The following is a 26,894-nucleotide window of genomic DNA, read 5'->3' as shown; positions in this document are numbered from 1 at the left end:
TTTCTGCCCCAAAGGAACTAATCAAGGGTTTCCTTTTTCCCATTCCTCGATTAATGGATGGCATGCAGTTGATCGTTTTTGCTTCCATTAGTACTTTTCCTTTTCTTTTTTTCTTTTTGGTTTTAAAGCAAAGGAGGCCAAATGACCAGTGAACAGTAATATGGTAACTATTTCTTTCCGTTATGTAGTAAGGGTATTTAGAAATTATCTGTCTTTTTCTTTTGACGTAGACATTTTAACTATTTTCTGAGATCCCAAGTTCTGTTTTACCTTAGATAATTTTTATTTTTAATTTTTTTTTTAAATATTTTAGTAGAAAATTTATTAAATTTATAAAATAATAAAGATTAGCTAACTAGAGAATTTTTAAGTACGATTACTATCTAGATTATTTTTATTTTATCTCGCCTTTAGTGAATGACATATGTTGTTAATATTTTATACATATAATAAAAGAATTATACATATATTAGAAATTTTTTATTTAATTTAAACGAAATTTATTTTAAATAAAAAATAATTAATATATATTTATTAAATTTAAATAATTAAATATATTTCAATTATTTAATATTAAATAATTATGATTCACACTCTTATTTCATTTATCCAACAATACAACAATGTTTAGAGAGAAAGAAAACTATTATTAATAATAAGAGAAAGAAAATAAAACAATGTTAGAAGACCAAAGCAAAGTTCCACAAAAGAAATTCCAGCTAAAGGCTAAGCATAGAGAAAGTGCAAGAACAAGTCTCATTCTCCTCGCTAACTCTTTGTTTGCTTGGAAAGTGAGAAAATAAAAGAAGAAGTAAGATTGAATTTGATTTTTCTCACGTTAAGAAGTGGATGGAAAACAAAGAGAGCAAGGAAAATAATATGTACTTTTCCTAATATATTTCTCTCCAAATTGAAGAAAAAGTGGAGAGAGTAAAAGAAAGATGTATAATAATTTAAATCAAATTCTAGAGATAAAAGGTTAAAATAATTATAGATATTGATATATTTTTCTTTTTTCATCCATTTTTAAAATTGTGTATTTAATTAAAAATTTTAAAAATATTTATAGATTTCTTTTAAATGAATTACTTTTAAAAAAATTTTGAATTTTTAATGACTTTTACAGAGTTTATGATTTAATAAATAACTTTTACAGACTTTACATAAAAATATTTTTATAGACATTGGTAAATTTTTATTGATTTTCACAGGCTATTATTTAATTATTAAAAAATAAATTTAATCATTTTACTTTTATTATTTTTTTCATTCTTTTCTATTTACTTTAAATATTATTTTCCATATAATGCAAAATAATAGACTTTATTTCATTGTTGTTTTAAATTCATACCAGTTTTAAATTTTTTTATCTCACAACATGAATAATTTTTTTATCTAGAGAATAATTTTTTTTAAATGAAATTATCATATATTACGATTTGTCTCAAATTAAACCACCAAATTCATGTCATAATCGTTATATTTTATTTATTAGTTGTTTGATAAATATTTAAACTAATAATAATCACACTTACTAAATTATTTGATAAATACTTAACTGACAATTATGCTCACTAACAGAAAAAAAAATATCCAAATAATCTTCCTAATAAAATCTAGAAGTCTATATATATCGTGGAGTTGTTTGCTTAAAATAATTCATTAAATATTCTATTTTAAATTCATATTTTGTATGAGGCTCTTTTAAAATTAAATTAAAAAATTTTAATTAATTTTTTGTATGTGTGAGTACAAGAAAATATTATTAGTAAATAATTTTTAACTTCTAAAGTTTCATATTTCTTATATCTTTTAAGATAGAGAATATAGTAAAGAGAAATAAAGATATAATACATAAAATTTTGAAAAAAAAAAAAGATGAGTTTGTATTCATAACAATGCATAAAAAGTCATTGAAAGTATATGAAAGTTCATATTTATAAAAGTTGACGACTTTTTAAGTACTAGCTTACTTTTAAAGACTTTATAAATATTGTAATTGAATACTTTATAATTTAAAGACTTTTTAAAAGTCTTTAAAAATCTATATTAAATATCATATGATTTAAATAAAAATTTTCAAAGTTATTATTGAATACATCCTAATTTTTAAACTCCATCATAGTCTTTAAAATTCTTAATTGAACACACCCTCTTTAGATTCTCAAATAAGAGAATATAAATTTATTTTTATTCCCATCTCTTTTATTTTCTTTCAATTCAAACCACAAGATAGAATTCAGAACTACATAAATAATTTAGTATTTTCTATATTATTTTAAGAATAATATTTTTTTTCTTTTTAATTTTAAGAAAAGAGAAAAGAGCTTTTAAATTATTTTTATTTTTATTATTATTCTGTTAAAAAGTCGTGTTCTTCTTTTTTTTATTAATAAAAAATTGAATATAGAATTAAACAGAAAGTTAAAACGAAATATTAACAGAATTTCTATTAAAATATTAATAGACCGCTTTGAAATAAGTTAAAACGAAAAAAAAAAAAAAGAAATCAGGTGCCAGTGTAGTAGAAGAAGTATATCTTAAGGTCCAATTTTTAGTTAATTCCTTTATGAAGGCCACACAAAAGGAATAAGGCGCTGATGAAGTAATACTGTTCATGCTGTAGCAGTAGAAGGTCAGGTCTCCTCCCGTGGAGATGTTGGCGACCTTGCATTCATTCATGGCAGATGAATCCAAAATGTTTTCTTTACGTGTTTCCATGTATTGCAAAAGCTGCACGTTTAGGACTTGAGAGCAGCTTTTACGTGCCAACAGATTTTACTATTGAGTACGTAATAAATTATGTAATGAGATTACCATTTTCTTTTTTGCTTTGAACAGAATAAAGGACATATAGAAATAGTTAGAAGAGAAAGAGAAGAAACAAATAATTTAAACTTTTATTGAAAAGAGAAAATTTTACGAAGAGATATAGTAGGAAAGATATCTCAAGCGATCAAGTTATGCTTATTGAAGGCATGGTCTTAGAGACTGCACAAGTTGGATTGCTTGTGCAGGCTTCTCATCACTGATCAAGGGTGAAAGGGAGCAATATTTTCTGCAAAACAGGAAAGGTCACTTTTACCTTTCCCCTCTTAGAAAGTAGCCGTTAGACATATGTAAATATCAATATAAATTCTTCAATCAGTTGTAAATAAACTCACAATTGTAAAAAAATACTCATCACTGTTTTATCAATACAAGTTTATACAAACTTCTTCACATATTTCATTAATTTTAATGCAATCGTTTATTAGACATGAGACTCTAATAAGAGGTTCATGACTCCTACAACAATCAGGGTTGGATTGGTTTCTTTATTCATAAAATTGTGAATGTCTTTAATCTTTTTTTCTTTCTGTAGTATAGTACAAATTCGAGTAAAATCATTATTCAGAAAGACAAATTCAGAGAGAAACGTCATATACAAGTCTGTCAAAACAATCTTTGAAACATAAATACATGGAAAAATGAGAACCCAAACATAAAAAGATCCCATGGCTAGAAGTCTAGTTAGCATCTTTCCAAGGTAATGGTCGATATTTATTTTATTTTTTTATTGCCACGAATTAAAGTATAATGAGTGGATGATGACTGGTTTCCCATTGAATTGAATTACCATTGCTTGCTCTATCTATATGAGGAAGATAACATATTTATGTTGTTCAAAATAAACGAAGTATTACAATTGACCATTGTGCCGTTGCCATCGCTACATATCCATAATCTAATCATCCATCTAATCCCAGATGTTTAATTAACTAATTAAAACAACTCTCTAGCTAATAGCAAGCAGAACCATGCTGCCTCAGCTCCAATGAAATTCATTTGAATGTATACTTCTGAAAGTGATGATTATTTGTTGTTTTGGATTGGTGGGATTAACTGTTTCTTTTCTCTTTTGCACTGTTTATTATTTAAGGTTTCTGGTTTTATGTCACCATAATTAGGTGGAGGAGAATTAAGGTGTCACTGGTGTTGCAGGGTAGTTGTGGGTTAGTAGACTTAATTGTTAGGGGATAAGATATTAAATAAGAATTGAGATTTAGAATTGGGTTTTGGTAATTAATCCAACTCAAAAAGTAAAGGGAATTTTTCTATATATATGCTCATGAGATTCCCAATCATATTCAAAAGTGGATGACTTGGCTATGTTCATCACTTTAAGCTTGAAGACAAACTAATGGAATTTGTTAAAGGGTTCACATGCATGCATGGACATCCACTAATTGAGTGGCGTGGGAGTCCCTTAAGTAGCATGTAAAGAAACATATCAAACTTTGATCATTTCAACGGTTGCCTTCTAACTATATAAAATAGAATTGCTTATAAGTTGCTTCATTTGTACTGTGTTATTATTTTTATCATTAGAGGGGCCTCTATCAATTCATTCTAGTCATTTTTAATAGTGGCAAATTAATTTTTTTTTTTTCAAGTTTAATAAAAACCAACCAGCACATATAGAATGACAACTTGAATTCGGATGAATAATGTATCTAATCCAAATGTTATTTCTAAAACTTTTATAAATCTTATTAATTATTTCATAGATAAATTAGTACATGAATTAAATAGCTTATCTCTCAGTTGTTGTTGCTAATATTATTGAACATAGTGTCAATTACTTTAATAATGAATAAGCTATTTGAAAGTATTCTCAAGCAATAAATTTAAATTTTATTTATATGGGATATTTATCGCCTGAACTATGATGTAAATGATAATAATCAGATATCACAAGGATCAGATGGAATAATTTATTTTTCAATTATGAAAAGAAAGAGAAATGATTACATGGGTGAATCAAACACAGTCATCTCCCAATGCAAAAGGGTAGAGAAGAGAGGTGAAATGTGTCCAATTCGATAAAAGCTCAAAAGTAAAAGCTTCAATTCAGTGATTTGGACGTAAAGTTAATGCCATTATCATTGTAATATTTGCACGCAGCAACGCGAAACCGCAAATTCTCTCTCCAGCTCAAAAAAGAAAAGAAAAAGAAGAAGAAGGTTTTCCTTTGCCAAATGCAATTATATGCGTCCAAATCCTGATTTGATTGGACGACAATGAAAGTTTCCAGTGGAAGAGCGTGTGCACCCTAAAATTAAGAAGTAACGAAGAAGTTAATGGCCCTTCGTAAATCCTAAGGGCCACAGTTTACTGCTTCTTCCTTTTTAAAAACACTTGAATCATCTTCCAATTAATATTATTTACGATTCATGGGTTTAATTTCAAATCATAAAAATATATATATTATTTTTTGATTTGTTATAATATATTTATCAAATTTAAATAAAAAATTTCTAAAAATATAACCAACTAAACTTTAAATAAACTAGTTGAGCATTCGGGTCTCTTTTCGGATTGTTTCATTTGGTGGATAGGGAGCAAGAGTTCAAAACTTTGCAACACAAAAAGAGATCAACAAGAGAAAGTCGAGGATTCCGACAATACACTAAAATCAGGAGAAAAGGAAAAAGGAAGAAGCAACTTTTTGAATATTAGTGAATAATTTCAATAAAATATTGTTATTTATCTCAAAAATATGTTCACACCTTCAATGGCATTACATACTAATATATTAGTTGTAATTATTAATTATCAACTTGGGCTGTCTAGTCTTCACTTGCATTTCAAAAGTATTCATTTATTTTGTTTCTTTTGCTATTTTTCTCAAATAATTATAATTATAAAATATCAAAAAATAGTATATGGAAGTAGTATCATATAATCAATTATTATTTATTTACTCAATAAATAAATAACAGATATATTTGTTTTCTATTTACTTATTTATTTCTTTTTTTATTCATATAGCTATAATGCTTCTAACCTATATTAATTATTTTCCTATTATCGGCATTTAGTGACGAGCTACCAAATTTTTGCTATAATCGGCAAATTCTTACTATTATAATAAAATATTCAATATTTTTAATTAGAATTATTCTAAATATATTATTTTTATTATTTTTACACTCACGGATATTAAATTAGATATTAAAATCATGATTATATTTATATATTTTTAATCTAACACAGTTGAGGAGTTATTATTGTTATATTACTAATTTCAACAATTAAATGCTTAGTTACATTAGACTTTGACTTTGTACTATCATTGTTTAAAAGTGGTCATTTTTAATTACTAGATTTTAGTCTAGGTTTTATATTAAAGGTTGGGGTCTTGAATTAGAGTTTTTTTCTTTGAATATAGTAGTTTATTGTCCTTTTTAAAAATAATTCTTCCACCTTACATAATTCATTATTTTATCCTCTTATTTTGAACCAAGAAAGTTAGCCAAATAATAGTAGTGTTTATTTAGTTATCAAAGGAAAAAAGAATAGTTGATGATTAATAGCTTATAACGATGACCGATAGTTAATAAATTAAATATTTTAATAAAAATTTTATTTATTATTATCAATTAACTATTGAAATAATTTTTTAGACAGTATTAATGATAAAAAAATTTATTTCACTCAATTGGATTTATTTCTAAACACATTTATAGCACTTTTCTTAAAAAATATTCCTTAGCTTTCACATGCTACTACATATGCAACAATGATGATTATTTTTTTTTTCCTTTTTAAAGATATGGATAAGGATCCACTGAGAGACAAAATAAATAAATTAGGACTGCCACCCATAACCCATTATCATTTTGGACCCAATCATATACCCGGCATTTATTTAATGCAAAATTTATTCATTTTCTATAAAAAATCAGACTCCATATAAATTTAACCTCAATCCAAATTAACCTCATTTTTCAATAGATTTAGCCTCAATCATATTTATATTTCTATTGTGCCTTTATGACCAACTGGTTAAGAGCTCAATAAAAAAGGTCATCTAATTCCCTAAAGAAAGGTTATCTAAATTTCATTAATGAATTATCTACTCAAATAGAGTAAGCACATTACGCCATTAAATTATTAAACTACTCGCCTGTGATAGATTTATATTCTATTCAATTTTAATATAATTAGATTAGAATACAAACTTAAATTATACATAATTTAATTATCGATTAGATCATTTTCAATTTATAATATATATGATTGCTACAGGTTAAAGTCAAAGTACTGTTTATCTTTATTTTGTTTAAAAAATCAAATAAAGTCTTACATTATTTTAACAAAAATTTATAAAATTTATTTATACATTTAAAATATTTATATATTTTATATAAAATAAAAATTAATTTATAATTTCTATAGAATAAATTATAGCTAAAGTAAATTATAATAAAATATAATCTGTTTGTCAATATTTTATAGTATTATAATATATTTTTTTATTTTATTTTTTTACCCATATACTTTTTTCAAATAAAATTTCTTAATGAATTTAACTAAATATTACATTGCATATCTGATACAGTTTGTGTTTATTTTTTTAATTTTTATATTATAGTTTGCATAGTAAAACTAGAAAATTTATCATTTTGTTTATTAAAATATATTTTTACACCTCAAAAAATCATAAAAAATTGATTTTCTAATTTTAGGACATTTAAAAAATAACAAAAAAAATAATTAAAATTTTAATTATCTAATTTCTAAAAAAATGGAATAAATAGACTTGACTTGAAATAGGAAGACATAAACTGCAATGAGGGTTATGGAAAAGTTGACTTGAATAAATAGAAGCACAGAGAAACAAATTTTGATTTTGGAATGGAGAAATAGAACAAACAAGCACACCAAAATACCGATGTCATGTAATATACACAATGCTTTCCCCGTTAATTTTTAATGTCCTTTCCGTATCCACTCTTGCATCTGTTTCAACGTCTAGCGCGTCCATTGCGATAAAAGCTACTCGTGCTTCCCTATCCATTAGATTAAAAGGATCTCCGCTTCTACTTTAATCTGACAGTTATGTTACGTCTCCGCAGACCTCAACAGCACTTCTCATGGATTGTCGATAGAGACAGACATTTCCAGGTTTAATAAAAACCTTATCTTCTGTTTTCAGAGCGGGGGAAGGAAGACTGTGAGAATGCTGCTGCCGCCCTCGGTTGTCGTTTTCTGGGTTTCCTTGTCGTTTGTGGTAAAACTAAGAAAAAAAATCGCGCCGATTATACGTGTTCTTGCAAGCAAGCATCCACGTACTTTTACGCACTTATTTTCTGCTAATCCACTTTATTTCAAAATGACACAATATTATTTTCTAATATTTTTAAAAAATACAAAATAATGTATTATTTACCTTTTGATTTTTGTATTATTCCATTGATTTTGCAAATGTTAGCTTAATTTATTTATAATTACGGTTTTCTCTGTTAAATTCTCTTTGTTCTTGTTGGTGCATTATAAATTGATGCAAGAAGCATCCGGTCCAAATCACACACTAGATCTTGCATATGCTCTTGAAATTAGACCCACCGAAAACAAGACGTCGGTTGATTATTCTTCCTATTCTTGATGTATAAGATCTGTGATGACTATTGCATTTTGTACTTTTAGGAGCAATCAAGAAATGAGGTGAATTGATTAAAATAAAAATCAGAAATCAAAACAAAGTTAACAAGAAATCAAGTACAAATAATATTTAATAATTTTATTGTGATTTCGCTAATATTTATTAACATTTACTCATCGAACCTCAATTGAAAATCTTACTATCAAATAGAATTACAATTTAATTTTATTTGAGTTTTTTTATAAAGTTAAGAATAAATTTAAGTATTTTTCTAAAAGTTCATATTCTAATCTAAATGTTTTTTTTATAGACTCACGCAAATAATTCAATCTAAGATTTTCAATCCTAATTATAAAAGCTATTAATTTTTATTTAAAAATATAATCTAATCCTTTTAAGCTTTACATACAATAATTAAATAATTAAACTATCTAAAAATTCAAATCCAATCTTAAATCTTTAATATAAGATAAAATTGATGAAAGTTTTGAGGTTGTTAAGAGTTAATATAAATGTGAGCTCAAAATAAATGTTCTTACTTTATCTATAACCATTAGAAATGTTCACGAGTGTAAATTAGATTTAAAGAGCGTAATTAATTTTATTTTATTTAAAATAAAATAAATAAATAAAATATTTTAAAATATATCAAATATTCTATAAATATGAATTTCATTTTTAATTATATTTATCAACAGTGATATTTATTTAATAAATTAATAAAAATATATTTCTAACATAATAACATATAAATATAATAAATTATTATTTCGAATCCAAACTTAATCCTGCATTAAAAATACTTCCATGCTCCGTACCAGCCCGGGTCCTTAACAGGACAGGGATGATAGGCTAAACCCGGACCCCTCACCCATCTGTCTCATTACCATTCCATTCCTATCACCTTCCGTGTTTATTTAATTCCTTTTTATATTTTTTCTAGTTAATCAATAATGCCAGATGTGATTTGTGGATCCCATATGGATGATGTGGCGGTTAAGTAAATGTGACGTCTAGCTATTCTTGATTTGACCTACCGGGCAGGGCTCTTTACTCCATGCACCCAACTATTCGGCCGATATTTTGGTTTACGTTCAAACGAGTGTGTGAATCCAGTTTTGCATTTAATGTGGAATTAATTAAATAAAATTTAATATGTGAAAAAGTAAATAATTAATGGACGATTAACTGTTTATCGTTGATAAATATTAGAGGATGATTTATTAATGCAATTTACGCGGAATGCTGAGATATAAAATCGGATTTGATTGGGGCTGGAGCTTTTAGAGCACTTGGAGAAATTGTCTTGCACCTAAACCCAACTGATTATCTACACAGCAAAATTAATAACATAAAATCTTATATATTATGTCAGTCATAATAGCGTGAGTGACAGTAAGGTATATGTTGAAAGATGGTACATTTACCTTTCTGTATTCAATTGGAATATGCAAATAGCAAAGCTCACAGTACAGGAAGTTGCATTTTTAAAATATGCAATTTAAGTTGCCACATGATCTTGGCTATTAGCGATAACATTAGTTGGCTGCTTTTTATATATTTTATTCTTCTTATTTCTTATTTCTTTTCTTTTTTTATGTTAAGAAATTGTACATCTCGTATTATATATTTTTAAGTAATTAATTAATTAATAAGATGATTATATCTTTAAAATACATTCTATCATTATTTTGAGTTTTTGTATTTTAATTTTAAAATTAAATAAATTTATCGTGTGACGATATTATTCACAAATTTTATGAATAATTTATTTTATTAAAGATGAATTATTATAAAAGTACCTAGAGACGGACTATTATCTAACACTTAAACTAATATCAGCTATTCACTTCTTTTACAATTATTTTGTGATGAAATTAGATTGAAATTCCCATAATCTTAAAAGATATTCATGAAAGAAATGACCATATGCAATAATTTCGCCTCCTGATACTTTCCATTTTCAAGATAAAAATGATTAGTAAACGGATTAGCAGTATCAAACAAAATATAACTATATAAATTAATCAATTAGACATTCAAAAATCATAAATTTCGAAATCCAAAGAAATAAGAAAAAGGGAAAAGAAAACGCCCTTGGAGTTGGGCAGAGGCAAATTGCCACCAGGCCTAATAATGGGAAACATCGGTATATCGGGTCAAAACCGAGACACGGATCTCTATGATTGCTGGCCTCACGGTATTCAATGGTGCTCGGAGCTTTTGACAGGTAAGCCTAAAGAGCGAATACTAACAGGCCACGTGTTGGTTCTAACAATGAGAAGACAGCTAATTTTCGGACAATACACCCTCTTTGTGGGACCCGCATACTTGCCGCATGATGCCTTGTGGCGGACACACCAAACCAAAGGACAAAAGGATAAGAACCAGGAACACTCTTTCACTGTCACTCTTGCGCTCGTCTTCCTTGTATTATCTACCGTTCAACTGTCTTACCTTTTAATTCACATCCAACGGCTATTATTACTTCTTTCAACTTCTGAATCTTTTTCTATTATTATATTTGTCAATGCCTTTAAGAAAAAAAAAAATATTAATTGATTGAATATCATAAGAATTGAAAGCTAAGTTACAATTCTTTTAAACAATTTATTGTAGTATATGTTATCCCTCTATCTCTCTTTCTCTCTCTCAGAGTAGCAGAGTCTGCTCGTTTAGGTTACATGAACTGAGAGAGCTACAAGAAAGGGTACCTAAATTTTTAGATTTTCATTTTCGGGGTAACTATCAAAACTGCTGCCCGACTAGAATTTTTAAAAAATGGAGCTTTCATTTTATTTCCAGAGTAACCCGGTAATTTCTTGAACTATTCTTGATTTTTTCTTTATTTATGATTATTATTTTGGGTGGTCTCCTTTTAAATTGATGTTTGATTGGTCACTTTATATATTTCTTTCACTTCAATCTTTTATTGAGGAAAAGAAAAAAGAAAAATTGTGGAAATAGTGCAAAGTGTTGTAACAATCTCTAGTGGGATATCTGGTTGTTGCAGCAGTATATTTTCTTTAGCTCTATAATCTTGAATCTATTCCATTCCTTTTTCTTTTTTTTTAATTAAAAATTAATCTTGATGATAGCTAGAAACTTCTTGGTTCTATCACTTTCTTTGTGTTGATTCATTTCTATCTTCACTGAAATTTCATTTCGCACTCCCTTTGATTTTCTCTCTCCCTCTTGCTTGTTCTGAACTTGAAAATCTTTGTTTTTTTAACACAGTTAAAGACCAGCTACCTTTCTTGTCATCTAGAGCATAGTTAGTGACTCTGTTTAAGTAAATCTTGAAAAAGAGTATCTTCTGATTTGTGTTTTACGCTAGTTGGTCTTATAGTTTCGTGGTTTTACAAGATCTTATTAGCTTAAATTTTGGAAAGGGTTTATCTTTCTTTGTTTAAATGAGAAATTTCTTACTGTTTAGCTAGATTTTGTTGTAAAAACTAAGAAAAAGAAGAAATGGTGTCAAGGTCATATTCAAATCTTTTGGAGCTTGCTTCTGGTGAGTCTCCATCGTTTGGCCGGATGAACCGGAGAATCCCACGGATTATGACTGTGGCCGGGATAATCTCCGACCTAGATGATGACCCATCAGAGAGTGTATGCTCTGACCCATCATCAGCTTCGATTCAGAAGGACCGAATAATTATAGTAGCAAACCAGTTGCCAATTAGAGCACAAAGAAAATCAGATGGTAGCAATAAGTCTTGGATTTTTACTTGGGATGAGAATTCACTTCTTCTTCAGTTGAAAGATGGATTAGGTGATGATGAAATTGAGGTTATTTATGTTGGTTGCCTAAGGGAAGAAATTCACCCTAATGAACAAGATGAAGTTTCGCAGATACTCTTGGAGACTTTCAAATGTGTGCCTACATTTATCCCTCCAGATCTTTTTAGCAGGTATTATCATGGATTTTGTAAGCAACAGTTATGGCCTTTGTTTCATTATATGTTACCTTTGTCACCAGATCTTGGTGGTAGGTTTAATAGGTCACTCTGGCAAGCTTATGTGTCAGCAAATAAGATTTTTGCTGATAGAATTATGGAGGTTATTAACCCAGAAGATGATTTTGTATGGGTACATGATTATCATCTTATGGTGCTTCCAACTTTCCTTAGGAAGAGGTTTAATAGGGTGAAACTTGGGTTTTTTCTCCATAGTCCATTTCCTTCGTCAGAGATCTATAAGACGTTGCCTATTAGGGAAGAGCTTCTGCGAGCCTTGTTAAATTCGGACTTGATCGGGTTCCATACTTTCGACTATGCACGGCATTTCTTATCTTGCTGTAGTAGAATGCTTGGTCTCACATATGAATCCAAGAGGGGATACATAGGCCTTGAATATTGTGGTAGGACTGTAAGCATCAAGATTTTACCCGTTGGTATACATATGGGTCAGCTTCAGTCGGTTTTGAGACTTCCAGAGACTGAAGCAAAGGTCGCAGACCTCATTAAACAGTTCTGTAACAAGGGTAGGATAATGTTGCTGGGGGTGGATGACATGGATATATTTAAAGGTATAAGTTTGAAGCTGCTGGCAATGGAACAGTTGCTTATGCAGCATCCGGAGTGGCGAGGCAAGGTGGTGTTAGTACAGATAGCAAATCCTGCTAGGGGTAAAGGAAAAGATGTGAAAGAAGTGCAGGCTGAGACTTACTCCACTGTTAAGCGGATCAATGAAGCATTTGGAATGCCGGGATATGATCCTGTAGTCTTGATTGATGCACCGCTAAAGTTTTATGAAAAAGTAGCATATTATGTTGTTGCTGAGTGCTGTTTGGTCACTGCTGTGAGGGATGGAATGAATCTTATACCTTATGAATACATAATTAGTCGCCAAGGTAATGAGCGGTTGGATAAGGTGTTGGGACTAGAACCAACTGCTCCAAAGAAGAGCATGTTGGTTATCTCCGAGTTTATTGGCTGCTCTCCATCTTTGAGTGGAGCAATTCGAGTAAACCCTTGGAACATTGATGCAGTAGCTGATGCAATGGACTATGCTTTGGAGATGGCTGAGCCAGAAAAACAACTCCGGCATGACAAGCATTACAAATATGTCAGTACTCATGATGTTGGATATTGGGCACGTAGTTTCCTTCAGGATTTGGAGAGAACATGTCGTGATCATGCAAGGAGGAGATGCTGGGGTATTGGATTTGGATTAAGCTTCAGGGTTGTGGCACTTGATCCAAACTTCAGGAAGCTCTCGATGGAGCACATTGTATCAGCTTACAGGAGGACCATGACTAGAGCAATTCTTCTGGACTATGATGGCACTCTAATGCCTCAGGCTTCAATTGATAAGAGCCCATCTCCTAAGTCAGTTGACATCTTAAATAATTTGTGCAGAGATGAGAACAACATGGTTTTTCTTGTTAGTGCTAGAAGCCGCAAGACACTCACTGAATGGTTTACTCAGTGTGAGAAGCTAGGATTAGCTGCAGAGCATGGCTACTTCCTGAGGTAAATTGGTCCGAGTTTGAAAGTTTATCACTCTTATTTGGTTTCATCATAGTTTAACTTGCAAGAAATGATCATATGCTTCCAGGCTAACACGAGATGCGGAATGGGAAACATGTGTGCCTGTAACAGACACTACTTGGAAGCAGATTGCTGAGCCAGTGATGCAGCTTTATACTGAAACAACTGACGGGTCCACTATTGAGGATAAGGAAACTGCATTAGTCTGGAGTTATGAGGATGCAGATCCAGACTTTGGTTCATGCCAAGCTAAAGAACTTCTTGATCATCTTGAAAGTGTCTTGGCTAATGAACCTGTAACAGTCAAGAGTGGACCAAATACAGTGGAGGTTAAACCTCAGGTTTGCATCAAAAACTCATTTCTTATATATGTTGTATTGCAGTTCTCAATTTTCCCTACTGTCAACCATATATTATATGGAGGATTTGTTGCTAAAATATCGGTGTTAAATCTGCAACTCCTGGCGAATGGCGAGTTGTATTTTAATTAAGATTATTTCAGTTAAATCTATATATAGATTGATTGGAGGTGCTACTAGGATTAGTTGGATTCATTAATTTACAATCCTTTAGCAAAGGTCATAAAAAGCAATCATCATTATGATAGTTGGAAAGAAAACCCAGCTTGAGTTAGCCTGTTTGAACCAAGTTCAGATTGATTCATGTTACCAATGATCCTGCTTTAAGAATGCAAGTATTACCTTTCTGGCAGCTTAATATCTGTTTTTCCTCACTTTTTCTAGATATCCTCTTTTATTGCTGAATGTTAGAATTAAGGGAAAAAATGACAGAATTACCAAATCATGTAATGTATTACAATCGCACTGATACAGACCTTGAAAAGTTTGAAACCATTGCAATTTATATCACTCTGTAGAAATTTAGTTGTTCATTATTCATTACTGCATCAGACAAGCATATAAAGTGTAATAGGAAAGGATTGCATTCTTGCATTTAATCTGGGCCAAGGAATGGAGAAAATCAAAAGCATGTCGCGATATTGTATAGTTTTAGCTCACTTGACCAGGTTGCCAGTCTTACTTTTAGTAGGTCCACGCGAACCCACCCCATAATCAGAAGAGCTCTCAATTCAACCAAGTCTGAAAAGTGCTGATTTGAAGTATAATGCGAACAGCTTTAACAGAGCTTTATATTTATGCAGGGTGTAAGCAAGGGGCTTGTTGCCAAACGCCTGCTTTCCACCATGCAAGAAAGGGGAATGTCACCAGATTTTGTTTTATGCATCGGAGATGACCGATCTGATGAAGATATGTTTGAGGTAATAACCAGTTCAGTAGCAGGTCCATCAATTGCTCCTAGAGCAGAAGTGTTTGCGTGTACTGTTGGTAAAAAACCAAGCAAGGCTAAATATTATCTGGATGATACAGCAGAAATAGTTAGGTTGATGCAAGGATTGGCTTCAGTTTCAGAACAAACGGCAACAGTATAATGATGAGTTAAAAATGGTACTCTCTTTGTTGTTTTGCAAGTGTAAGCATGTAGGTTGAGCGGTGTAATCCACATAGTTATTTTCCTTATTTTCTTTCATGTGTAAATTATCGGTGTTACTTAAGAGAAGCTGTGGAAGTGGAACCCTTTTTTTTTTTTTTTTTGTTCGTTTGATCTCTTTCTAGTAAAGATGTAAATATATGTTTGTGCCATGAATCTGAGCTTGTTAAACTGCAATTTTTCTCTACATTCATATTCTTGGAAAAGCTACAAATGGAGGCAGCATGTAATTTTCTTGGTTTCTTGTTTCGTTTGATATATCTAGCCATCTGGGGGCTTATCACTTCTCTCTTTGCTCCATTGAGTTTGCAAATGTTAATGACGGATGTCTCCTTTAAACTGGACTGTTTACTTCAGACTCGAGCACTTCTGGCTATGTTCTTGGTTGTCAAGTTTGCTAGTTTTGGCTCTGAAGGCAGGACAAAGAATGAGACAGATAATCTGTCTTGTTCGTTTCAGTTATATGTATATTATTTTTGTGGGTTTTCTTTTAGGATTTAGGCATTTTCTGCATAGTCCTTAGTAATGCTACCATGGCCTGCATATTGATATTTCTGGGTTGGTCTTTTGTGGAATTGACCTTTTGAGCGTGTGTTGCTTTAGTCTTTAACGTGCATCTTGTTTTCACTTGACATTGGTGTAGTTCCCGTTTTCATACTTGGTAGGTACTTTTCCAGTGAAACATGAATTATATTCATTCATCAAGCATTCAAGAAAGAATGGTGGGCTTGGCTTCAACTTTTGTTTTTATCATCTGAAGCAGTCTCATTTATCATTTGGAAAACTCTTTCTGTACTTCAAAACAAAAAGAACTTTGGCGAGGGAATGACTTGTAAATCCTAAAGGGAAATTCTTCTTTTTTCTTGTTTCTTCATCTTTTTACATGACAGGATAGGTGGAATGACTTGTAAAATCAACAACTTTGTCTGTTCTTGAATGCTAGAACATAGGGAGGTTTTGCTAGTGTGAAGAGTGTATTTTTGACCTTCTACTGGGCATGGAATAAAAGTACATTATTGCCATTTAGGAATTATTTGACCCTTTTCACTATGAGGTGGGCAGTGGACTATTAATGTAGATACTGCCATAATGGACTTATTAAGCTCTAGTTTTAAAAGGCAATATGATATGATTCTGGAATTTTTCTGGATAAAGAATAATGATACAAACTGGAAAGAGAGAGCATATTACAAAACATATTCTTATTTAAAAGATGGAATAGAAACCAAATTTGAATTTTGGAGTTTTTTGCAACTAAATTTACTTTTCATTCTTAAATATGAAAGAAAAATGAAGAAGAAAAGCTTCGCAGCCTTAAAGTATCAATTCGAGAACACATAAAATTAAAGTGAATTTTCTCTTTTCTTTCTTGTGAATTTGACATAGAACATAGTCTTTTCATTATTTTTTAATTCTTTAGTACCTTTGGAAAAGATAGTTTATTATTTGGATTCACTGTGTGAAATCAGTTCATTTATTAGTGACTTTTTTTTTAATTAAATCTAAGTAAAGTATTCAATTGAAAAATGACAGTAATTGGCCAATAATATTCTTTTTTTCTAAAAGCATTATTCAGTACTTTTAGATGATAGTAAAGAATTATTTCAGGAGTTGATAATGTTCCTTACCCGTTTCTGAGAATAAGAGAATATCATTAATGTAGATTAGGGAGGAACAGGGGATAGACCCAAAGATTTCTATCTTTATTTTTTGAAACTGAGAAGAGACTGCTTTTAGTGTATCTTTCTGAGGATGAATACACAATTGTCAAAATCCAGCTTTGAGATCATATTTTGAATAGAATTGGGCCAACTGAATGTGACACCTATAACTATTTTGTAAATGCTAATATTTTAACTAGAATTTAGAGAAACAAATGTTAAAATTTAATCCTTTGTGGGGTCACAATTAAAAGTTTGAGCAGGATAATGTGACCTCACGCAGTTAGAAGTACTGTGCCTAATACGTTAATAATCTGTTTGGCATATAGAAATAATTATTCCTTACATATTGTTTACTTCAGTGTGCCATAAGAATCGTTGACACTAACCATAATACTTAATTATTATAAAATAAAAATAAGATTTTATATTTTATATTAATTTAATTTATAATGTAAATCATTCAGATTTAATACATATTATAATTTAATTAATTATTTAATTTGTAGAACTAATCCACACATGTAAATAAATAACGACTATATCGACATTTTTAAATATATAACATTTTAAAATAATTAACTTATTTATTTTTATATAATGTACATGAACCAAAACATTATATATCAAAATATATTATACCCATAAGAAATCCAATACCTGTAAAACTGTTGTATGTGTTCTTTCATTAGATATGGGATAATCGATAATATAGCCAGCCGTTTGATCTTTTTTAGATGAAATTTCATGGCCCACTTATTTTTCTTAAACTTTTCTTTTATACGGTTGTTTTCTTATTATTTATATGGTGTAAACAATTTTTTATACCATAATTTTATCTTTATCTTTTATTTATAATTTTTTATGTTGATTTAAATACCTTGTTTTGCAGGTCTTTCTCTTTTTTCTTTTCTGCTCTTCTTCTTTCTTTTTAATATATCTATCTTTTATATTAAAATCTTACCTTTTTTTTTTAATTTTTTTTTTTAAATTGAAACTTGAATATTTTCAATCTGTTGCTTAAAAATTAGTAGTTATGATGAGATTTTAATGGATAATAATTCTACCAATTCAGCTTTGACAGATTATGAAAAATTTGGTTAAACCTAGCTTTTGTTGAAATTGAAATGGGTAAGAAAAAAGTTACTAGTGAAGTAATAGAAGTTGGATCTAACAAAAAAATGATGTTGATGAAGAAGTAAGAAGAAATCAATTAAAAAGAAAGCACATGCAGCTGAAAATTCTCTTGAATTATTAAAAAAAATATTGGTGATGATTATCCATTAAGGCATCTGAAAGAGAGGATAGTAGTCATTAGAAAAATTGTTGTTGATTCAACTAAAGCTCAATCTAAACAACAAAGTAAAATCTCTATTGAGGAACCGGTTGTTTAAGCTTTGAAGGTATTATTTAAAAAAAAAAATTGAAAAGATATTTATGAGAAGGTTTTCTATATTATTTTTTCGGTATTTTTTAATATTTTTGGTTTGTATTCTTTTGTAGTAATTGTTTGTTTATTTCAAATATATTTGAAAGATATTATTAAAATATTTGAAGTATATTTTATTTCTAATTCTTATATATCATGAAATTTAAAATACACTGTTGACTTACTAATAATATTTATTATAATAGTATATTTATTTGAATTATATATATGCATTTTCATGGATAAGTAGAAGTTGTCATTAAATAAGGTTTGATTTCTTTATGTTTGGTCAGTAGTTCATCTATGTTGTAGTTGAAGTCTTGAATTCTATACGATCTTTGATGCTGAGTATACCGTTGAAATGATTGATTTTTTTTTTTTTCTATAACATATGATACTTAAAGTATGCTTTTGATATACTGTAAATATATATTATAATAGTATTTAAGTTCGAATCATATCTGTATTTTTATGGATAAGATGTAGTTAATGATCAAATAAAGTTTTATATTACTTTATGAATACTTTATAGTTCATCCATATTGTAATTGGAATTTTCTATCAAAAAGTACTGTTTATATACTAAAAAGACATTGTATATGTATATTGTCAATATGATTGAATTATAATATTTCAAGTATACTGTTCAATACTAAAACAATATGTTATAATAGTATATTTATTTGAATCATACCTCTATTTTTATGTATAAAATGCAATTATCACTAGATAATGTTTGATTCTTTTATATATGCTTTCTATTTCCATCAATTTTTTGGTTGAAGTATTCAATTGTTATTATTTATGTACTTTAAAGATATCATAAATCAGTATATTGTTAAAGCGATTGAAATTTATATTATTTTTATTTTTTTGAACATTATTTTATTTTTATTGTTTTAGAATAGGATATTTAAGTATAATGGTGATGTATTAAAACTATGTATTATCAAAGCAAGAGGAGTATTTTCATGCCAAAGTGAGAATATTTTTCTTTTAAAAGATTATGATTACTCATAACTTTTGTTCATATTTTTGTAATTTTAATTATTTGATTTTTTTATTTTCAGTTATTGTTGTATTTTTATTTTTATTTTTACTGGATATTTTACATTTGAGGTTGGTATGTACGAGATTTAATATTGATGATCTTTATAATTGATATGTTGCTACTCTCTTCAATGATGCAAAGTTTAAAGAAGTCAGTGGAATTATCAAATCAAAGAATTTTGGAAGATCTAAAAAGAGGAAAGATTAATATATTTTAATTTTTATGAATTAGTTTATTATAATAAAATATATTTTTATTTAGGAATTTGATTTATATGACACATACTGTTACAAATATATTCATTTTGATTGTTGACAGGATGTTATTATGATATTGAATAGATACTTTTTGTTTTATTCATTTTGCTACATATTTGTTTATGTATTATCAACAAAATTCTAAGATATCAGAAAATACTTTTAGTATATACCGCTAGGCTAATCATATTATGCATAGATAAAGTTGTGGAAATATTTTAATATAATTTTTCTCTCATTTATTAGAGTTATATATTTTAAAAGACATTTGTAATATATTTAAAAGATACTTTTGATATACTATTCTCTCTTAACTTGATATGTTGTAAATTAATAAATATTTATTCAAGTCGAATAAATTTAGCAAGAGAAGATATCATGAATTTATTGATGTTGAAAATTGAAAATGAATGGAAGTAATTAAATGAATAATAAATCATTTAAGCTAAAGAGTTTTTTTGTTATTATATGAAGTTAAGTTGTGAAAGAAATAAAGAAACAAGAAAAAAAAAAACTTCAATTTTTCTTATTCTAGGCTATTATGTATAATGAATGAGAAATTATGTTAGTTTTCTTTTATTGTAGTTATATATATGTTATAAGATACTCGTAATATACCAATAAGATAATTTTAATTTATTCTTTTTCTCTGTTTAACTTGATATATTGTAAGTGGATAAATATTTATTCAAGTCCAATAGATTTAGAGAGGGTATCATGCATATAAGGATTATGAAAATTAGAAAATGGATGAAAACATTAAATGAAGGATGAGGTTCAACCAATTTTTTTTGTTATTATGCCTAATTAAGTTGTGAAACAAATTAAAGAAATAAGGGAAAGAATGAAATTCTTAGCTTTTTTCATTAGTGTATATTATTATGTAAATTGAATAAGAAGTTATATTAGTCTTCTTGTATTAGACATATGCATATTAATAGATACGATCAATATACCCAAAAGATACATGTAGTATATATATATATTTTTTTTATTAATAATATGTCATATTTTAGATATCTTAAAATGGATCATGAATGACATGAAAGTTATGATAATAATATAATTTCCATTTTCTTTAGATTTATATATTTGAAATTAAAATTAAAATTCAGAAAGTATGAAAAAATCTAAAAATTACTTACTAAATGATTTAATCATCAATGTTACTTTTTAAAAGAGATAACGTATAAATTATATTTTCTAAGAAATTATTATTTATTTAATTTTTGTTTACTACATGTTTTTCTCTATGTCCAAGTTGACTACAATTTGTGCAATTGTTTTGCTCCAAAGTCTCCCATGGTGCTTTAGTTTTTTTTTTTTTTTTTTATCTACCAGATTTAACCTCATGTCTGGTAGTAGAATAACTTTACTTTCACTTCTTCTCGTCTATTCCATATGTTTTCTGTTTTCAATTGAAAAAAATATTTTTTTCGTATGCAGACGACATTGCCTCTTTAGTGTAGTAATATGAACAATATTCATATGGATCCATATTATATATTTTTTTTTATGATAGCTGATGCATAATGACATATGATATATCATTCTTCAATTTTGATCCATTACCTATCATATCATAAACTTGGTTATTAGATGGTTTCACCTGCAAATATAAAGATCTTAAAAAGCTACTATTTATATACTATAAAGATTCTATTTATCAATATACTATGTAACTGTATTAAATATTTTTTTTAATTTGAATTTTGTTTTGATTTTGAGTAGCAAGATATCTAAATAATACTTATAGTCTATCTAAAAGATATGATATAACAATATATATGTACAAGAAATATGCTACTAAATCATAAGAGTTTTTTTGTTTATTTTATCTTTGATTTTCTCTAAAGCTTTCTCCTTCATCTGTTGAAATTGCATATTTTTGAACAATTGCGAGTTCTATATTTGTTGATCTTGAACTTGATGCAAAAATTATATTTTTGATTTTCTTAGTCACAAATGTAATGCAAAGTGGATTATTTGTGAAATCTGTTTTTCTTTGCTCCAAACAGAATTGCAGATCTGAGTTATTTTATATCTTTAGTGGTGGATATTTATCCTTCACTTTAAACTGAATATGCACTTTATTCACCTATCTTTTGTTTGCTATTTGCTTTAACAAAATATTCATCAAAATAGAAGCTTAAATTCTTTGGAATCAGAACACCACAAACTTTAAAGTTAACAAAGTACATATTTTCATTCCATTGTCCATTGTGTTGGAACAATACTTACATTTTTAAACGAAAAATTTAAATAAAATTAACTGCAGTATATCAACAAGATATTGTTAATATACTACTAGTTGTTTATTTATGATTATTTTACTTAAAGTTGTAATATATGAAATAATTACTCAATTATATAAAAGATACAAATGAAGATATTTGAAATATATTTTACTGCATATTTAAAATTTTTATATTAAAATTTAATATGTGTAAAATCATTTGTTAATACATATATGGATTTAGAGAGATAATTTTGATATACTTTATGCAAATTATTGTGAATAATACAAAAAATACTAATAAAATAATAAAAAGATATCGTTCATATACCTATAATAATATACAATTTTGAAAAAATACACTAATGCATCTGTTTTGGAAAATTTAATTAAAAGTCAAATAAAATAGTATTGTATATTTCTTCAATATTTTACTATAAAAGTACACATATAGTAGTTGCTTTTGCTGTTTTGAATAATAGAAAACATATATTTTTTTATTTTCAAAAGTATTTAACTTTAATTGAATTTTTTTAATATTTATCTCAATTTTGATAGATTTTATTGAAATTTTCTATTGATATACTGTATGAGCTTCGAAAGTACCTGCATAGTTACTGAACTATGATTGTAGCTTGATTTGAATGTTCAAAATTAAATATATGTTTTGATTTAAACCCGTTTTCTTCTTTGTTGTTATGTTCGGCAATCGCAATGATACTTTTGTTAGATTAATGTATTTTTTTCTTTGATTTTCTGTTTTTATTTTAGTTTAAATGGTGCAATGAAGTTCATTTTGTGAATTCACTTTATTTCTTGTTTTGTAAGAGCAGTAATTTTGTAAGAAAAAAATTATTTTCGATAAAAAGAAGCTGTAAGTTTGGAAGTAGCATAAAAAAGATTTCCAGCTGTAAGTTTTGGAAGAAAATAATTATATTTGGTAGGAAAGAAACTAAAAAATTAAAAACCATATAAAGAAAATTCTTTAAGTTAATTTTTCGTATAAACAAATTTTATCAATTTATGCTAATTGCTTATTTTCTGTATAATTATTTATTTTATGATATAAAAATTAAATTATATGAGATCAATTTAAAACAAGTTATTGATAATAAATTTTAATAAGAATATAATGTCCAGATAAATATTGTGTAAATCATTTTATAATTTTTTATTCAATAAATATTTAAAGATATTAAAAAATAATTTTAAATTATAGCATTCTATACAAATAAAAATTTTATAAATGAAATTGACTGTGTAAATTCTTTCATTTTCTATTTTAATTTTAAAGAGAACAACAAACTATGGATAGCTCTTATCTTACAAATTCTCATATTTTAATCCAACATGATTTAAAAATTTGAAACCGGATGTAGTTATCATTCAACTCATATACCAGTGGCTGAGAACTAATTAGCAAGTTAGAAATGTAAATTATATTTGTAAGTACAGAAGTAAAATAAAGAAAGAAACCACCACTCTTATTCAGTAACTAAAAGCCCTGTCTGAAGCAGAAAACCGACATCAAAGCTTTAAAGCAATTGAAAGCTAATTCAATTTGGATATTGACTTGGTCGAATTTTTATTTTTTATTTCTGAACCAAAAGCAGCAGCCTATGCTTTGAAGGAAGAGTTTGACTCCTTGCAGGAGAAACGTGAAGAGTTGGTTGTTCTTCAATTTTATTTCACTAAAGTAAACTACCAAGAAAAGTGTTCACATCGCATCACATTTCTTCTAGTCAAGGAAGACTCTCGACTAACTGCAATTGTATGATCGTCCATAATATTAGTCTTACTTTTAGTCATTGAAACCTTTATGTTACGGGATTAGAATTCGCAGCGAAAAATTATTTATGTGGTAGAGTTAATACGGAGTAAAGTTAATATCAGAGCCTCGGTCAAGCCACGGATCGATATCCTGTGATAGTTAGCTCTATTTTGGTTGATAAAAATACTTTGCAAAACAATAAGAACAACTCTAAACTTATGTGGCTAGTTATTATTCAATGTCATAAAATACAGTAGTTAGGACATTGAAAACGAAAATTAAGATAAATCATATGGGTCGTATTGAAACGTGATTAGTGGGATACATATATATACTTATCGCCAACGTCATTTGTGAACATTATCAACTATGATTTTCCAACTATACATACAGTAATTCTCCAAATCATTGACGCCATGACCATGTCTTCATCAATGATTGCAAACCTGCTGTACATTCTAGCAAATTTTAAAAAGAAGAAACAAATCAAATAACACCAAGTTATACTGGAGCCTACAAAATCAAATCTGCAGTCCCTTCCTACCAAGCTGCTTTTGGATATCTGAATTTTCATCACTTAATCATTTTAATATTTTAATTTTTAATTTAATATAATAGATATATTAATTTATAATTAAATATTTTTTAATATGTAAATGTATTCAATATGCATATATATTATCATTATAATCAAAATGATTTAAGAATTGACATTTTGGGATGGGTAAGTTTCACCACGCCAACACGCTAGCTACAATGCGCCAATTACTGTGTATGTTTCACACTTTGTGTCCTTATATCTAAGAGCCGTATAGGTGTAAACAGGTCTAGCAAAAGTCTTGCCCAAGTCCATTTTAATTACTACATTTTCGCTTCTACTCATTCATATGAAAATACGTGTGGGGTACAATCAATCATGAAACCTTTTAGTGTTTATTTTTATATTTTTTTAATTATAAAATTTTCATTTATTTAATTTGAGTTATAATTTATTTAAAAAATTTAGTGCGTTCATTTCTTTTTATTTTAAATTAAATCTTTAAAGTTAATGATGATTTTGTATTCTGTGTTTCACACTTCAGGTCAAGATTCAAAGGAAGAGAGTTCTTCTTTGGATCTTCCATTGGATTAAAGTTTGAAGTCTAATTTCTTAATTCGAAGGTTTCACTTTAGCATTCGTTGCGAATCTATAAAGGATATATTATTTTGCATAAGCTAATTTGGCATGATAAGAACCTACAATCAAGCAACAACAGTGCTAGAACTTATATGGGTCCTTTTAGTTTCTCCCAAATATTTATCTATTTAGGTTTTTTTTGAGGTATTGCATGGGGAGTCTTCCATTATTGGAAACAATGATTAACGAGCAATCCATGGTAATAACTAATAAATTAGTCTCAGCAACCGCGTCATTTTGATAAATGAAGCATGGATGATACTCAAAATTTATTAATTTTGTTTTGGTTGATAAAGTTACTAATAAAATTAACTCACAAAAGAATTATCTGAATAAACATATCTAATTCACAATTTGAGAATACAAAAGATCATACTTTGTCTCAAACTTATATTATGATCCACTTTTAATGTCGTTTCAAGCACATATCAATTGAATAAAGTGTAAAATCAATGACCAACATGTACAAATGACAATATTAACTTCTCAGTTAAAGTACTTAAAAAAATAAAAAAACTTTTTAACGACTGTGTTAAAATCAAAAAATTAATATTTTATTTTTTTAATAATTTAGAATATTGCCAGATAAGACTATTGCGAGTGATAAAATAGTATATCACAGTTGAATACTTAATTTTAGAATTTAAGATCCCCATAATTTTATTTAAATGTAGGAGGAATGAGATATCAATATGAATATAATTTTACACAAAACATAATGTAATCATGTTTACATCTTCTGGTTGGGATTCCGCAACTCTTGAGCAAATCACAAGGTTTGAGTTTGTATTGTAGGTCAAGAAATACTACACAGCAACTCTCCGGTTTTTTCTTTTCCACTTTTGAATGAGTAAAACTGAATCAAATAGCTTCATCAACATTCAATTGAAACCATTGGCAAAGGTCTTCTGCTGAGGTGGGATATCTCTGAAACCCTAGAATAGTCTTCAAGTTGATTCCTAACAAAGAATTAGACCACCACAGCCCTTAATTTGTCAGGAATTGATATTATTGCCAATTGGACTCTTGCCTCACTAATAAGGGTATTAAAGAATCCAATTACGCAATTACAATCTACCTATTTTTTTACTGAAATTCTGTTATTATCCATTATTGAAGACTCAAAGTACACGAAAAGACTTAAGAAAAGCACATTGCATATATATTCAACACGTTTTAGCTGATTAAGAGAATGATTATTTATTAAAATAACATTAATCCGGCCAGCTAACTTATCACAAAATCTTGCTGGAGAACAGACCAGATGAGGATGCAACAAATTCTGTGGGACGATTCGTATTTTGTCAACAATACATATAAAATTAATACTTGCGAATTTTTATTATTAATTATATGTTCAAAAATCATCAAATAAGAGGTCTAATCTACTAAATTATATCATAGCAAACTAACTATTTTTAATGTTTTTAATTTTTTATAATTTTATAATTTTATTAAATATAATAATATAAAAATTATTTTTTAATTAATTTAAACTTATATAAATTAATATATCAATATAATTAATCTTTTACTATTCTTTAGGATTAAAAGTTTATTATACAATTTTAAGATTAGTTTATTATTGTACATAATATTAAAAATATAATTTATGATGTTATTTTTTAAATTTTTCTTTAAAAATATTGTTATTTTCTAGAATTAAAATTAATATTTAATTACAAAACTAATTCATTAGTTAATATAATATTAAAATATAATTATATATGTTATTTTTATGATAGAATTAGTATTATTATCTGATTAAGAAACTATTTATTAATTAATATGATATTAAAATATAACTAATATGCTATTTTTAGAATTAGTCAATATTTCATTAGGAATGTAACTTATGGATCGATAAATTAATAGAA

The 26,894-nt window shown here is 27.8% G+C and overlaps 1 protein-coding gene across 2 annotated transcripts; it reads left to right on the top strand.

Annotated features, from left to right (window-relative positions):
* Positions 1–11,005: 11,005 nt before the first annotated feature.
* On the top strand, positions 11,006–15,676 carry LOC8289532 (alpha,alpha-trehalose-phosphate synthase [UDP-forming] 6). Of its 2 annotated transcripts, XM_048373636.1 has the most exons (4): positions 11,007–11,245; positions 11,914–13,908; positions 13,994–14,267; positions 15,089–15,676. In XM_048373636.1, the coding sequence occupies exons 2-4, from the start codon at positions 11,969–11,971 to the stop codon at positions 15,374–15,376; spliced, it is 2,502 nt and encodes an 833-aa protein (XP_048229593.1). In that variant the 5' UTR covers positions 11,007–11,245; positions 11,914–11,968; the 3' UTR covers positions 15,377–15,676. The 2 variants fall into 2 exon arrangements, with proteins under 2 accessions (XP_015579891.3, XP_048229593.1); XM_015724405.3 differs by having other exon boundaries at positions 11,006–13,908.
* The last annotated feature ends 11,218 nt before the right edge of the window (positions 15,677–26,894 follow it).

Source organism: Ricinus communis, chromosome 5 (genome assembly GCF_019578655.1).
Source record: "Ricinus communis isolate WT05 ecotype wild-type chromosome 5, ASM1957865v1, whole genome shotgun sequence".
NCBI lineage: Eukaryota > Viridiplantae > Streptophyta > Magnoliopsida > Malpighiales > Euphorbiaceae > Ricinus > Ricinus communis.
The sequence above is the reverse complement of the archived record's forward strand: the minus strand, read 5'-3'. Positions and strand labels throughout refer to the sequence as shown.